The 16,909-nt window shown below is 35.2% G+C and overlaps 1 protein-coding gene across 5 annotated transcripts in view; it reads left to right on the top strand.

Annotated features, from left to right (window-relative positions):
* Positions 1–16,909, top strand: part of RSBN1L (round spermatid basic protein 1-like) — a 54,361-nt gene that overhangs the window by 30,666 nt on the left and 6,786 nt on the right. For all 5 annotated transcript variants that reach the window (XM_014536977.1, XM_005862911.2, XM_014536976.1 and 2 more), the window contains 3 exons: positions 6,430–6,567; positions 8,665–8,807; positions 11,746–11,913. In XM_014536977.1, the coding sequence (XP_014392463.1) occupies positions 6,430–6,567; positions 8,665–8,807; positions 11,746–11,913 (449 nt within the window). The remainder of the gene's footprint in view (positions 1–6,429; positions 6,568–8,664; positions 8,808–11,745; positions 11,914–16,909) is intronic.

Consider the following 16,909-nt stretch of genomic DNA (forward strand, 5'->3'; position numbering starts at 1 on the left):
TTATATGCATGCATACAAGTCCTTCGGTTGATCTCTTACCCCGCCTCAACCCTCCCCAGCTTTCCCCCTGTAGTTTGACAGTGTGTTAGAGGCAGCTCTGCCTCTGTATCTATTTTTGTTCATAAGTTTATAATGGTCTTTATTATCCATGAGTGAGTGAGATCATGTGGTGTTTTTCCTTCATTGACTGGCTTATTTCACTTAGCATAATGCTCTCCAGTTCCATCCATGCTGTTGCAAATGGTAAGAGTTCCTTCTTTTTTACAGCAGCATAGTATTCCATCGTGTAGATGTACCACAGTTTTCTAATCCATTCATCTACTGATGGGCACTTAGGCTGTTTCCAAATCTTAGCTATGGTGAATTGTGCTGCTATGAACATAGGGGTGCATAGATCCTTTCTGATTGGTGTTTCTGGTTTCTTGGGATATATTCCTAGAAGTGGGATCACAGGGTCAAATGGGAGTTCCATGTTTTGTTTTTTGAGGAAACTCCATACTGTCTTCCATAGTGGCTGCACCAGTCTGCATTCCCACCAGCAGTGCACAAGTGTTCCTTTTTCTCCACATCCTCTCCAGCACTTGTCATTTGTTGATTTGTTGATGATAGCCATTCTGACAGGTGTGAAATGGTACCTCATTGTTGTTTTGATTTGCATCTCTCAGATGATTAGTGACTTTGAGCATGTTTTCATATGTCTCTTGGCTTTCTGAATGTCCTCTTTTGAAAGGTGTCTATTTAGATCCTTTGCCCATTTTTTGATTGGATTGTTTATCTTCTTTTTGTTAAGTTGTATGAGTTCCCTATAAATTTTGGAGATGAGGCCTTTATCAGATATAACATTGGCAAATATGTTTTCACTGCAGTGGGCTTTCTTGTTGTTTTGTTGATGGTTTCTTAAATGGTTAATTTTTAAATAGCGAAACAATTATTAGGCCTAATCTGATCTGTGAGAGAGAAGGAATATTCGTTGAATTCATGCTGTGCTAGGCCAATAAAGATGATTTGCTATGCTGTCTTTGAACCATTGCCTGCTTTTGTACTAAATTTTATTTGGACCAATTGTGCCTGTCACATCTTTGAATATTATGGCAGGTACTGGATAATCTAATTGAGAAAGAGAGCCTTTTTCTTTTTCCTTTATTGTATGAATTTTAAAATAAGTAATAACATTTTCATTGTTATTTTAGTTGAAGTTATGTGGATATTTTAAAAATAAAGTGTTGATTCAATGTTATTACCTATTTTTTTTTTTTTTAAAGATATTCCAGGTGTTAAGGGGAATGTCTCCCCCTTGTGGCACACTCATTTATATTAGATGTTTGGATTGCCTCCAAAGAGTGTTATGAGCTGACCTTGTTTTTTAGAGATTCCCCTCTCTCATCTTCCTTTCCCCACCTCACCCTCATCACCACTATGAAACCAACCAGAAGAAATTGAACCAACAGCCTCTTCTTCCCTTACCCCCTTAAATTTTTGGCTCTAATAACTATCCTACTTTTGTATTTTTTTCACATTGGTGCTTATACTAGCTAGAAACATCTATAACTTCTAGGGGAAGAAAGGGAGTTATCAACATTGAATGACTTATGGATCACTATTAAATTATTCTTTGTAGCTTTTAATATCTTGGGTACAGCTAAGTGTACCAAAGCAATTTTAAGAAAAACAGAGTTTAAAGTCAAAATAAATTGTGTAATGCTGGGCCAAATAAGTTATGTTTATTTACTGTGACTTCTCAGAAACTTTAAAAGCCAATGTGGGTGGTGAACTTCCTAGACAGGAAGAGTTTTCCAAACTTATTTGACTATAGAATCCTCTTTTCAGAGACTGACACATTAGGGAACACATTTAGGGAAACAACACATTGTTTCAATGAGTCATTCTTCATGGCTTTTTAATTATGTATCACCATATTTGTTTCTTCCCTTTTTGCAGCAGTTTTTATAAGTTAAATAAGAGAAAGCAATATTAAAGATTAAAGATTTATATTTGGCAATATATTTCCTTTTGGTAAGGCTCCTTTTTACTTCTTGTAACAAGCCGACCTCAGAATCATAAATTGTTTTTTAAGATTATTTTATATGAGAAATAATAAATAAGATTTTAGTTTAAACATAATTTAATTAAATAGTTCATTTCCCGTTAACTAAAACTTCTGAGATTTTTTTTATGGACACATGGCACTGGGCATAAGAAGTCTCCCATTTTCTGCTTTTTTCTTTTCCCTTTATAACATTTGTAGAATCAATATGAGGGGGAACGCTAAAAAACAGTTTTATAATGGTGGTAGGTTTTTTGGGGGGGTACAGGGACTGTAGAGAGATTTAGATAAAACATCTGTTCAAAAACACTAATTAAATATAAACTTACTACTTAAATTAAGTGCTTGCAAATACTATATAAATATCATTACTACCTTTTATTGTGTTATCTTTTGAGAATGCTATACCTAAATTGGGAGTACATATGTATACTCTATAACTACATTTCTCTTTTAGGAAGCATATAGAATACGTTTTAAAGCAATGACATGTTTTCAAATTTTCAGGTTAATTTTTTAACTATCAGAAAGCTCATGGGTAGATTAATTTTTACTGAAGTGAATAGAAATATAGTAAGCTCATGTCCAGTGTCATCAGGGTGTGAGGTTTTCAGATGATTTTTTTAGACAATACAGCATATAATTTTAAGTACTAAGATTTCAATGAAGATAGCCTTTTTATTGAGCATATGCAGCTTAATTTAATTCTTTATTTTCTGTCTTGGTTTGTCATGATGTCTTACGGGAGCTGTAGCTGTGCTTGCCTCTTCCCCCCTCCCCTTTGTAAATTTGTGTTTTTTAATTTTTATTATTTTAAAGATTAGTTAGAATAATGCTAAATGTAGAAACATATATATGTAATAAGAATACCCTTTTAAGAGTCATGATCTTTGTTGGTATATATTTTGGCTCTTTACAAAGTCTTTCAAACCTTACCTGTTTCCTCCCCCACCCACTTCCCTTTAGTTTTAATTGTTGGATGGATGAGTTTTGGAGAATTGAGCTTTTTAAAAAATTTCTTATGATATTGTAGATTTACTTTTATTCCATGTAATAGGGGAAACTGTTATTATATATATATATATATATATATAAAATAGTTGCCACTTAAATCAAGAAGTATTTACTTTTTGTGTGAAAACTGTATGGATTATATTTTTATATTTTGTTTTAGCAGCTTAAGTGCCATTTATATATTTTATTAAGAGGTATATACTTTTTGAATTTTAATACATTGTTATATGTAATTTTCCATGCTTAAAATATTAAATAATTGGTTCCAATTGATTTAGTATATGTTTGAAGTATTGGGTTATTAAGCTAGAAAGTTTTGAATGGTATATAATTAAAAGTTATATTACAATGTATTTTAATATTTAAATTAGTTTCATAAACTAACATTTTGATGACTTTAATTTGCAAAATTTAGTTTTAAATTTAAATATATAAATTCTATTAGGTTTTCAAGTACTAACCAGGCCAAACCCTGCTTAGCTTACAAAATCAGATGAGATTGAGCCCATTCTGGGTGGTATGACTGTAGACATCCTATTAGGTTATTAGAGTAGTACGTTGAATGTTTAGAGAATAAATGTTTTAGAAGATAATTGCTATTTTGTTTTAAACATGATAGCTAAGTATTAATAGTTTTTTAAAAGATCATACTTTCTAGTGCAGTGGTCGGCAAACTCATTAGTCAACCGAGCCAAATATCAACAGTACAACGATTGAAATTTATTTTGAGAGCCAAATTTTTTAAACTTAAACTGTATAAGTAGGTACATTGTTATTAACTTAATTAGGGTACTCCTAAGGCTTAGAAAGAGCCACACTCAAGGGACCAAAGAGCCGCATGTGGCTCGCGAGCTGCAGTTTGCCGACCACGGTTCTAGTGGAATTTACCTGTGGTTTCACTTGTAGACAAACAGAATGTACTTTATAATTTTAGCACAGTTTGGTGAAGAAAGGAGAGGGATCTGTACTTTCATTGAGCAAATTATGTATGTAAATGAATTTTAAATATAATATATATGTATTTTGCCATGAGGTGACAAGAATTAACTATAACCATTCAAATACAATATATAAGATTATAATCAAAGTAGAGTCTATGTTATTTTACTTTTTAAAATATCATTTGAAATATTTATGAATTTTAATAGGATCATACTTATAAAAAATCTTCAAAAGACATAGCCTCTTCTTGGGTAACCCCTAAATAGACATGGGCGGGGGGGAGATCAAGTTTGTCCTACTTTATTTTATGATAAAGTTTTTTATATACAGGTCTGTACTAGACATGTGTTTCATTTTATTTTTAAACAAAGAACATTTGTAAATTTGGAAATTAATGTAAAGCTGTAAATTGAATGAAGTGACCTGGCTAGGTCAGTAATCTCTTCAGTCAACAAAATGATTACAAGATAACAACATCTGGTTAAATCAAAGATAGTGAAGTACTTAAGGTATAAGATAAAACGTGCAATTTGTCTTTAATATTGCCACTCAAGAAGCTTAACCCATTTGTAGGTTACTAAATGATACAGGTTTTTACTTAACGTTTTAACACAGAAAATTTACTCTAACAGAGCTGAATGTTAAATTTGGTAGTAATTGGTTCTTGTTTTTTGATTATTTATTGTATTTATCCCTTCTCTATCCTATATAATAAAAGTCTAATATGCAAATTGGCCGAACGGCAGAACGACCAGTCACTATGACACGCACTGACCACCAGGGGGCAGATGTTCAATGCAGGAGCTGCCCCCCAGCCCACAGGCCCCAGGCCGGCCAAGGCAGGTGCCAGTGGGGGCCCCCCGATTGCCCCACAGATTGGCCCTGATCGCCAGCCAGACCTAGGGACCCTACCCATGCATGAATTTTGTGCACTGGGCCTCTAGTAGTTTAATAATATTATAGTAAGGTTTTTGTTTTATTTTTTAAACTGGGATAGACCCAGGCAAAAGAAGACAATTTTATCTCCCTAAATATGTGGCCACAAAGGCTAATCCAGAGAAAAAGATACTTGGGATTTAGCTTAATGTTTGTTTATGTACGGATTTTGTTTTACTTAAAAAAGACTTGTGCCCATCTGGGTGTAGCTCAGCGGTTGAGCGTCGACCCAGGAACCAAGAGGTCACTGGTTCGATTCCCGGTCAGGGCATATGCCCAGGTTGCGGGCTCGATTCCCAGTGGGGGGCGTGCAGGAGGCAGCCGATCAGTGATTCTCTCACATCATTAATGTTTCTATCTCTCTCTCCCTCTCCCTTGCTCTCTGAAATCAATAAAAATAAATTAAAAAAAAAAAAGGACTTGTTACTAGTGTTAGCATATGAAAAGGCATAGGTCTCTTTTCGGGACTTAAATGTACTTGTCAAAATTCATTTACCAATGATTCTTGAGCTGTAGGCTGTTTTAGTTTGGTTGATTATTTGAGTAATACCCATTTGCTAACACTCTGCAGGTACCTTTATATAATTATTGTCTTCTTAATAATTATATAAAGTAAATGGTTCCATTTAGTGAAACTAAAACTCAGGGAATTTAAGTGATTTCTGAAGGTCATATTGCTGGTAGATAGCAAAGGTAGATTTGGGACCTAGAACTCCTGGTTCTTAATCTCTAGTTGTTTTTCATCAGAGTTAGAATTATAAATTGGGTCCTAATTAATATGATAAGATCTAGGAGGAAAGATCATTCCCTGTGGCCTTTTAGACAAATCAACCACTGGTGATGGTTAAATGTAATGTTTTCACAGTATGTACTTTTGAAAATTCTGATAAAAACAATATAAGCCATTTAGAAAAATTTAGATATATAAACTTTTGAATATAATTACAGTGGCATCATTGAGCAAATAATGAACTCATGTATTATAAGAAGTTATGCTCAGTTGTCTAAAAGTATGCTGTTTAGCCCTGACCGGTTTGGTTCAGTGGATAGAGCGTCGGCCTGCGGACTGAAAGGTCCCAGGTTCGATTCCGGTCAAGGGCATGTACCTTGGTTGCGGGCACATCCCCGGTGGGGAGTGTGCAGGAGGCAGCTGATCAATGTTTCTCTCTCATTGATGTTTCTATCCCTCTCCCTTCCTCTCTGTAAAAAATCAATAAAATATATTTTTTTAAAAATAAAACTATGCTGTTTATCTCAGCTGTTTTCGTAAGCTATGCATAGGCATTAGTAAGGAAAGGTAAAATAGCTTGATTTAGTGCAGATGTTTATTTTTTTTAGTTATTTATTTTTTTTTACTGTTTGTAAAGGTTTTTTGTTTTGTTTTGCTTGCCTCACATTATGTTCAAATATTTTTGGACAATATAATTTAGTGTTACACAGTGAGAGCAAATATTATCTTATGTATAACTTTTAATGAATTCCATATCCTTCAGGTAAAAAGAACGTATTCTCACGGTACTTACAGAGCTGGCCCAATGCGACAAATCAGTTTGGTAGGAGCAGTTGATGAAGAAGTGGGAGATTATTTCCCTGAGTTCCTTGATATGTTGGAAGATTCACCGTTTTTAAAGGTAAGAGGAAAAAAATATATCAAGCAATCTAAATTGTGGGTGTTACTTTTATGCTACAGGTGATACAGATGGTTGTTTCAGAATTCTAACATTTTTTATTTTATTTGAATTGGAGGGAAGGAAAGGAAGAGATGAGAAATTAAATTCTAGTGTAGTGTATGTTTATGACTTCTCTGGTACTAATTGTAATGGCAGAGCTAAGTGGGGGACCAGAAAATAACACTTACCTGTTACTGCCACTTTAGGAAATTAAGTTTCATCTGTTTATTAGCTATAGACAGAATATTAGGGGATTTAAGAAGTACAGGAAGGATGTATAAGTGCTTAGGAAAAGGGAATGGCCATTTGGCATTGTGGAAAACTGGCCTGGGAAATTGTACATCTGTATTTCATTCTTTTTTTTTTAAATATGCTTTTATTGATGAGAGAGAGAGAGAGAGAGAGAGAGAGAGAGAGAGAAACATCAGTGATGAGAGAGAATCACTGATTGGCTGCCTCCTGCACGCCCCCTGCTGGGGACCAAGACCACAACTGGGGCATGTGCCCGGACCAGGAATCGAACTGGTGACCTCTGGTTCATGGGTCAATGCTCAACCATTGAGCCACACCGGCCAGGCTGCATTTCATTTTTGGCTATACCTAGCTGGGTTGGGCAAGCCATTTTTGGACTTCATTTTCCTCATCCATAAAATAGGCATTTAAAATATGTAGCTTAACCCTAAACGGTTTGGCTCAGTGGATAAAGCGTCAAGCCTGTGGACTGAAGGTCCCAGGTTCGATTTCTGTCAAGGGCACATGTCTGCATTGCAGGCTTGATCCCCAGTGGGGGACATGCAGGAGGCAGCTGATCAATGATTCTCTCTCATCATTGATGTTTCTATCTCTCTTTCCTCCTTCTTTCCTCTCTGAAATCAATAAAGATATAATAAATAAATAAATAAATAAATAAGTAAGTAAGTAAGTAAGTAAGTAGCTTAAGGTCTCTTTAAAGTCTTTAAATGATTTCTAGCTAGAGAAACCTCTGAGCTAGATTATTTAATTAGTAACTTAAAGGTTAAAATGTGACAAGATTAGTGTATCACAGACAATAGCGTGGTGAAGGCCTTGGGGCAGGGGGTGCAGAGATGGGGACAGGAATGGGCTAGAAGGGATCAAAGGGGGGAAAAGGGACATATGTAATACTTTTAACAATAAATATTTTTAAAAAAAAGATCAGTTTATCACTACTGCTGCCTCTTAATCTGTTGAACATGCTTTTTTTTTTACTTCTGCTTGCTCAATTTTCTAGTCTATATGTATGTGTGTGTATGTGTGTATTTTTTTTCACCACATTTTATTTCCCTTTCAGTTCCTTTTTTATTCTTTTGAACTTTATATTTCTTTTCTATTTCTCCCAACTAGTGATATCATGGAATTTGGTTGCATTTGTATTGAATGGTATTTTAAAAATACTATTATTTAAATATTTTTTTGAGATTTTTAAATTAAAAACAAATGCATTCTTTCTGGAGAAATTTAATTTGACAATTCTCCCCTTTTTGAAAAGGGGTATGGGATGGTTTTTTTTTTTAATGCCATTGTCACCATTCCATGGACTCTTTGTCATTTCTTTCTTTTTTTCCTCAAAGATTTTAATCTCTGCTTTTTAATCCAATAATTTTTTCAAGCAACTACTAAACAGAAATAAATTTTGATTGTGTTTTGGTTTTCCTCTTTGTACTAGGCTTTGATTATAACTAATCAAAGAGGTATCTGTTTATTTTTATAGATTCTCATGGACAATACTTGCATATTTTGGCAACTTATTAACATATTTGGTAAAAGGAAGAATAACAAATGATGAGTATAGTGAATCATGTTCATGACAGGGTTGGGGGAGGAAATCACACCAAAATAATTATTCTCTTTGTGTGGTTGGAATAGAATTTTTGATGGAAAATTATGCATATGTAGGAATATATTCAATATAGGTATATCTTTCAAAGGGCATAAGTATAAAAGTATATATGAAAGTTTTAAAGGGGGCAGTATTCTTTAATGCATAGTTAAAGATATATTTTGAAAATAATTCATTTTTATGTAATTATTTGCCTCTAGTGTACACTGCCATGGGGGACACTATCTAGTCTAAAATTAGAGAGTCGAAAAGATAGTGATGATGGTCCTATCATGTGGGTACGCCCAGGAGAACAAATGATCCCTGTGGCTGATATGCCAAAGTCACCTTTCAAAAGGAAAAGGTATGTTGGATATACAAATTTGTATTGCTGAGGATGGGTGTTTATATGTTTGGGTGTGTGTATGTGTTGAAAATTGGAGGGAGAAGGAGGGGAAGGTTTAGGGCATAACTGGAATGTAAATTTAAGAATGTCTATATATGTTGATATAATTTTTAAAAATGTACCAAATATAAATAAGATATGAGAAATGAAGGCAGATGACAATAATTTGTAATTAGAAATGGGAAAAATATCATTCACAGTAGAGACATAAACTATTTGGAATAAATTTAATAAATATTTAGAACCCATATTAAAAAAACTAAAACATCTTATCGAGGATATAAAATAAGATCTAAACAAATGGAAAACAGTACTGTATTTTAGATTGGGTAAAAATAATATTTCTTTGAAACTTAGTATTTCAATTGGACTGATATTTCTAGCATTGGATAAATGATTTAAAACTTTATAAAGAAGAATAAATAAAGCCAGCAAATAGCCAAGACAATTGAGAAAGAGAAGATAAGTGAGGGGCCCTTGTGTTATTAGATAATAAAAATTACTATAAAGTTCAAAAAGATCATTAGAATAGGATAGAGCACACAAATAGATAAAAGTACAGTGGGGCCTTGACTTACGAGTTTAATTCGTTCCGAGACCGAGCTTGTTAAGGAGCTCGTTAACTCAAATTACTTTGTCAATTCATTGCAAAAAAATCAGCTGAGAGACAGCTGGTATCTCAAAAAACTCGGGACACTCGTAAGTCAAGGACCCACTGTATATAGGGAAAGGGAATATTTATTCATGTGTAATGATGACATAATTGGCAGTCCATCTGAAAGGAAAAGCCATAGCTCCTACCTCATTAAGAAGTTTGATATTTAAACATAAGGTAAAAAATAAAAATAATAGAATAAAAGTTTGAAGCCTAGAAGAAACCTTTTTCAGCAAGATAAAAACTTATAATGGCAATAGTAGTGAGAAATTTTGGAGCAGATGACTTAAAATTTCCTTTCTCTGAATTATGTGATTATTCAATGCTTGTTGGCAGTTAAGCCTTAGTACATCAATACAAATGTTTGAGGGCAATTAATCCTTAACACATAGGCCTACCCCCAAACTTGTGGGCTTGAAAGCCTGTTAACTTCACACAGTAAGCAACATTATTATGTAGTTAGCTTTCTGATACCTATATAACATTAACCTCAAAGAGCAAAAAAGTATGTAATAGCATCATCGGTATTTGTGTGTAAGTTTGTAAAAAGACTGTAAGGCAGGATTACACAAAGAGCAGTTAAGGAGTAGAGATTGATGGTAAATTAGAGAACTAATAAGGATGAGACCCTAAGGCAGTGATGGCGAACCTATGACACACGTGTTAAATGGCATTTAAATATATAAAATAAATATCAAAAATATAAGTCTTTGTTTTATTATGGTTGCAAATATAAAAAAATTTCTATATGTGACACGGCACCAGAGTTAAGTTAGGGTTTTTCAAAATGCTGACACGCCAAGCTCAAAAGGTTCGCCATCACTGCCCTAAGGGATAGGCTAGCCTAAGGGATAGGCTAGGACAGTGATGGCGAACCTTTTGAGCTCGGCGTATCAGCATTTTGAAAAACCCTAACTTAACTCTGGTGCCGTGTCACATATAGAAATTTTTTGATATTTGCAACCATAATAAAACAAAGACTTATATTTTTGATATTTATTTTATATATTTAAATGCCATTTAACAAAGAAAAATCAACCAAAAAAAATGAGTTCGCGTGTCACCTCTGACACGTGTGTCATAGGTTCGCCATCACTGGGCTAGGATGAGAGGAGAATATTATGGGACAATCTGGATTTGTTTTTGGAAGTAACAGAAAAACCATACAGAAAGATAAATAAGACAATGATTCCCAATCAGAGAAATTCTTCTCAGTCTTTTCCTCTTCTACAGCAAATCGGAGAGGGTTTCTGCAGTGAGTGAGGCTAAGTAGTCAGCAGTTTCTTTGTGCATGTGGATTCTAGGTGTGAGCAGTAGAGAAGAGGGCCAATGTAAGAGGGAGCTAAGGTATTCCTTTCTATCCCCAATAAACCATGCGTGTTTTGTGGAAGTACTTATATGCTTGTTGTTTTCTTGGTATTTTTTTTTTGTCTTCCTTTCACCAGAATATAAACTTCCACCAGAGTAGGGAATTTATTTTATTCACTATTGTCTTGTTCACTAGCTTCAGTGCCTAAATAATACCTGACATATCGTAGGTGTTCTATAAATATTAATGCATTTTTAAAGTTATCTGATTGTTCCAGATATATACATTATGTTAGCCATGTGCCCTGATTGGGAACATGCTTCCTCAGGTTAGACCCAAACTTCAGGTAAAGATTCTGCATAGGGAAACCTGGGTAAACCACACCACCTGTAATTTGGTTTCTTATCTAAGTGTATGTTGCCTTAAAACTTCCACTTATGGCCCTGGCCGAAGGGTTCAGTTGGTTGGAGCATTGTCTGGTACACCAAAAGGTTGTGAGTTCGATTGCCAGTCAGGGCACATACCTAGGTTGCTGTTTTGATCTCCAGTAGGAGCGTGTACAGGAGACAACTGATTGATGTTTCTCACATCACTGTTTCCCTCTCTCTCTTTCCCTTCCTCTCTCTCTCTCAAAATCAATAAAAACATATCCTTAGGTGAGGAATAAAAACAAAAAGAACTTCCAGTTATGAAGGATGTGTTAAGAAAAGGAGTGGATTATATATGTGTTCTTGTTTATATGTGTTCATTTGAAAAATAAAACTTAATTTTGGAGCAGATGAAATTTCCTTTCTCTGAATTATGTGATTACTCAATGCTTGTTGGCAGTTAAGCCTTAGTACATCAATACAAATATTTGAGGGCAATTAATCCTTAACACATAAGCCTACCCCCATCTATATAAAATATAAGTGTAATTTTTTTTTAAACAGAACTACCAATGAAATAAAAAACCTGCAGTACCTACCTCGAACTAGTGAGCCCCGTGAGATGCTCTTTGAAGACAGGACAAGAGCTCATGCAGATCATATAGGACAAGGTTTTGAACGACAGACTACAGCTGCAGTTGGAGTGTTGAAGGCTGTGCACTGTGGAGAGTGGTATATATTAACTACTGCTATTTTAATGAAATGTTTTCTTGGCTTCTAAATTTTTTCTTGGAAAGTTTCTCGATCATTCTCCTTTCGGGGGGCAGGGGGGGGGATTTTATTTTCCCTAAAGTTGGATATTTTAACTGCACTGAAAAATATTTTCAATGACTAGAACCTAGTTTTATTTAGTCTTTTGGGTTTGACTGAAGTAATTTTATTTTCCAAGTAACTGTAGGTGAAAACAATGATCCTATCCAAGGTAAAAGGAAAAACTAAGATTCACTTAGTGCTTACTATATGCCTTTTTACAAATGTTGATTTGATTTTTATCAGCTACTTCTAGGCCCATATTTATCACACAAGGAAACTGAGGCTCAAGGCTGTGAAATAACATTATCATAGTTATAGAGTTAATAAATGGTAGAGCTGAGACTGATTTCAGATCTGAATCCAGCCAGACTCTTATGTTTTCTCTTTATACTATTCTACCTTGCTGCTCCCTGCTAAGATTTAGTATAATAATTTTTACAAATTTCACTTTGAATCTTTTTAAAGATTAAGAAAATGGATAAGTCTCTTTAATATACTTAAGGTATCATCCCATAATTAAGAAAATTTCCATTTATTGATAAAAAAAACATATAGCAAAGCTCTTGATATTGTAAGATATGTTTGCTCTCTTAAGTTTTTGTTTTCAAACTGAGTACTGTTTAGGTATGAAACCTAAGTTGGAATATGTTATTTTCTCAACAAAGTAGCTAGTACTGAATTAACCCTAAGAGATCCTTAAGAAAACAGTATTAATAGTTAATAATTCAATAATAATTGAATTGTGTTTAACTTAAATGTTAATTTTCAAATATTTGTGGTTATTTCCATATAGCTTCTATGCTCTTCCTGTAATCTGGAAATCCTTACAAACTCCTATTTCAAATTAATGAAATTTCTCTTGAATGTTTGGTAAAAAGGATTTAAGAATGGCATCAAGAATTATTTAGAGTGAAATCTAGTGTTCAGTAAAGTTAGCTACATATTTACACTTTCTTTCAAAGATAAATATTCCTGTTTCATGGCCTTAGCACTTTGGTAAAATCTCTTAAGCTTCTTTAAGTTATTGTTGGTATGTATGCCCTCCTTCACTATGTATTTGATTTGAGGTTAGAGATTGTATTCTATCCTTCATGGGCCCATCATAGTTCCCAATAAATATCTATTGAATAAAAAAACACTTTTGTGGCTAGCAATTTCATAGTATAGAGACTATTGCAAAACTACTATACTAATAAGTTAGGTGTCCAGATTTAAGAATATACTTGAGACAGATTTTGGAATGAGATATTACTAGCTTTGAGTTTTCCCACTATTGTAAAATACAATTTGCTTCCTATATTAAAGATGGCAAGAAAATAATTTTGTTCGTGCTATAAGAGGGCTTCTTGGCTCTGATGCAAGCATGGCTTGCCCTAACCGGTTTGGCACAGTGGATAGAGCGTCGGCCTGGGGACTGAAGGGTCCCAGGTTCGATTCCGGTCAGGGGCATGTACCTTGGTTGCGGGCATATCCCCAGTAGGGTGTGTGCAGGAGGCAGCTGATCGATGTTTCTCTCATCGATGTTTCTAACTCTCTATCCCTCTCCCTTCCTCTCTGTAAAAAATCAATAAAACTTAATAAAAATAACAACAAACATGGCTCATGATCCCTTTAGTATTATTCCTTGGTGTTGTTGAATTAAACTGTACTAAGTTGGTACTTTCTTTTTTCCCTTAGTGTTTTGAATTCTGCTCTTTTTCTCAAGAAGAAATGAGGTATTAGAGTCTTAGATTCTTGACTTTATCTTAGAGCCAGGCTTAATACCAATTTGAAATAAAAGACCAGTATTGATTTAGACTTTATAGAAATCATCAGCTAGATAGGCTTATGAAGTATTGATCAAATTATACCACTCTAGGTATTATGAAGGATTCATATACAGGGTGGAGCAAAAGTAGGTTTACAGTTTGTATGGAAAGTAATTCGATAATTAATAAAAAATGGTAATACAAGAATAAACTCTGTTTTGTGTACTTATAACTGTAAAATTACATTTGCTCTACCCTGTAGATTTATTTTTAAAAAATATATTTTTATTGATTTCAGAGAGGAAAGAGAGGGAGAGAGAAATAGAAACATCAATGATGAGAGAGAATCATTGATTGCCTGCCTCCTGCACACCCCACACTTGGGATCGAGCCCTCAACCTGGGCTTATGCCCTGACCTGGAATCCAACTGTGATGACCTGGTTCATAGGTCGTTGCTCTGAGCCACACCACCTGGCCACCTGGTAGATTTATATATTTGAGGTTGCTTCTTTGAAATCCAATTTTTAAAAAATCCAATCATCTATAATAATAAAAGGGTAATATGCTAATTAGACCAGATATCCTTCTGGACAAAGCCGGGGCTGGAGGGAAGCCCCCTGGGTCCCGGGTGCCTTGCCGACGGCTGGAGGGAAGCCAGTACCAGCAGCTGGGGGAAGGAAGGCCTACTCTTGCACAAATTTTTGTGCATCGGGCCTCTAGTTGAAGTATAATTTACATTGAATAACATATACACACATTCATTATAAATATAGAGTTTGTTGTACATTTGAGAAATGTATATAGGCATGTTACCACTACCACAAATAAGATAATAGAACATTTTGTTTCCTTCATATCCCTTGGCAGTTAATCTCCCCCGTCCTTACCTCAGCTCCAGACATTCTTTTTTTTTTTTTTTTTAAATATATTTTATTGTTTTTTTTACAGAGAGAAAGGGAGAGGGATAGAGAGTCAGAAACATTGATGAGAGAGAAACATCAATTCAGCTACCTCCCACACACTCCCCAGTGAGGATGTGCCTGCAACCAAGGTACATGCCCTTGACTGGAATCGAACCCGGGACCCTACAGTCCGCAGACCGACGCTCTATCCACCGAGCCAAACCAGTTAGGGCCAGACATTCTTTAATCTTTTTGTTTGTTTGTTTGTTTTTGCCTTCAAAGGTTAGTATTACCTCCGTAAATAGAATCATACATGATGCCTGATTTCTTTCACTTAGCATAATGTTTTTGAGGTTCAGCTAAGTTGTTACATGTATTAGTAGTTCATTCCTCAAGTCTACAAAAGAAGCACTAGAATTAATAAGCAAATGTATCAGTCTTGGGATAAGACAATATTGAAAGTCAATTGTATTTCTATATATCAGCAATAAACATTTGGAAAATGTAATAGAAAAATAATACCACACAATAGTAGTATAAAAACCTGAAGTAGAGATAAATTTTAAAAATATAAGACAGATGCTAAAAACTCTAAGACACTAATGAGAAAAATTAAGGACTTTCATATATGTAGTGATATACCTTCTTTATAGATTGGAAGACTCTATATTGTGTCATTTCCTTCCCAAATGATCTATAGATCAACTTAATCCTAATAAAATCTAACACGTTTTTTTTAAAAATATTTTTTTAGCCCTAGCTGGTTTGGCTCACTGGATAGAGCGTTGGCCTGGGGACTGAAGGGTCCCAGGTTCGATTCCAGTCAAGGGCATGTACCTTGGTTGCAGGCATATCCCCAGTAGGGGGTGTGCAGGAGGCAGCTGATCGATGCTTCTCTCTCATCGATGTTTCTAACTCTCTATCCCTCTCCCTTCCTCTCTGTAAAAAATCAATAAAATTATTTTAAAAATATATTTTTTTATTGATTTCAGAGAGGAAGGGGGGGGGAGAGATAGAAACATCAATGATTTGACAGAATCATTGATTGGCTGCCTCCCGCAGGCCCCCTACTGGGGATCAAGCTCGCAACCTGGTCATGTGCCCTTGACAGGAATCGAACCTGGGACTTTTCAGTCCGTAGGCCAAAGTTCTATCCACTGAGCCAAACCAGCTAGGGCTAATACGGTTTTCTTATTTAAATACAAAGAACCTAGGCAAAACAGTCTTGGAGAGATGGAGGGAGAATAATGTTGGAGGATTTACACTACACTGCCTGTCATTTTACTAGTAAAGCTTACTTTGAAGCAACAGTAAATAAGAGAGGGTGGTATTGGTATAAAGATAAACTTTAAGATTAATGGAACAGAATAGTGTCCAGTGTTCATTGATTTTTTTTAGTGAAGAGGCCAAAATAATTCACTGGGGAAAAAGAGTCTTTTCAAGAAATGATGCTGGAACAACAGGGTATCCATACACAAAAACAAAAATTAAAAAATAATGAGCCTTGACTTTTATCTCACACAATACAAAAATATTAAAATGGATCATAGAAATAAATGTAACCATTAAAACTATAAAACTTGTAGAATAAAACATTGGAGAAAATTTTGCACTAGGCAAAAATTTCATGAAACATAAGAGAAAATGATATCATTAAGATAATGAAAAGTGGGCTACAGACTAGGGGAAAATATTTGAAGTGTGTGTGTGTGTGCATATGTGTGAATGACATGTATCCAAATATATAAAGAATTCTTACTATTCAAAAATAAGAACACAATCCAATTAAAATTGGACAAATATTTGAACAGGCATTTTACAAAAGATACACAAATGTTCTTTTTTTTTTTTTTAAGGAAAGAACTTGTTCTTCTTTTCTAATATAAGTATTTAAAACTAAATTTCTAAACACTGTGTTAGCTATATTCCACATATACTGATGTTGTGTTTTAATTATTATACTAGAGGCCCAGTGCATGAATTCGTGCATGGGTGGGGTCCGGCTGGCCCGGCCCCAGTCAGCGGTTCGGGACCAGGCCAGTTGGGAGGAGGAGACAGTGGGGGGCCGGCTGGGGGAGGGGCCACGGGTGATTGGCCGGTGGGCCCCACCCCTGATTGGGGTGGGGGGCGATTTGGTGCAGGGCCAGCCATAGGGAGGGGCAGTGGGTCAGCCAGCCCTGCCCCTGAATGGGGCCAGGGGAGGTTGGCCGGCCAGCCCCACCCCCGATTGGTCTGGGGAGCAGGCTGGGGGGAGGGTCCACAGG

The sequence above is a fragment of the Myotis brandtii genome, unplaced genomic scaffold, assembly GCF_000412655.1.
Source record: "Myotis brandtii unplaced genomic scaffold, ASM41265v1 scaffold17, whole genome shotgun sequence".
In the NCBI taxonomy this organism is placed as follows: Eukaryota; Metazoa; Chordata; class Mammalia; order Chiroptera; family Vespertilionidae; genus Myotis; species Myotis brandtii.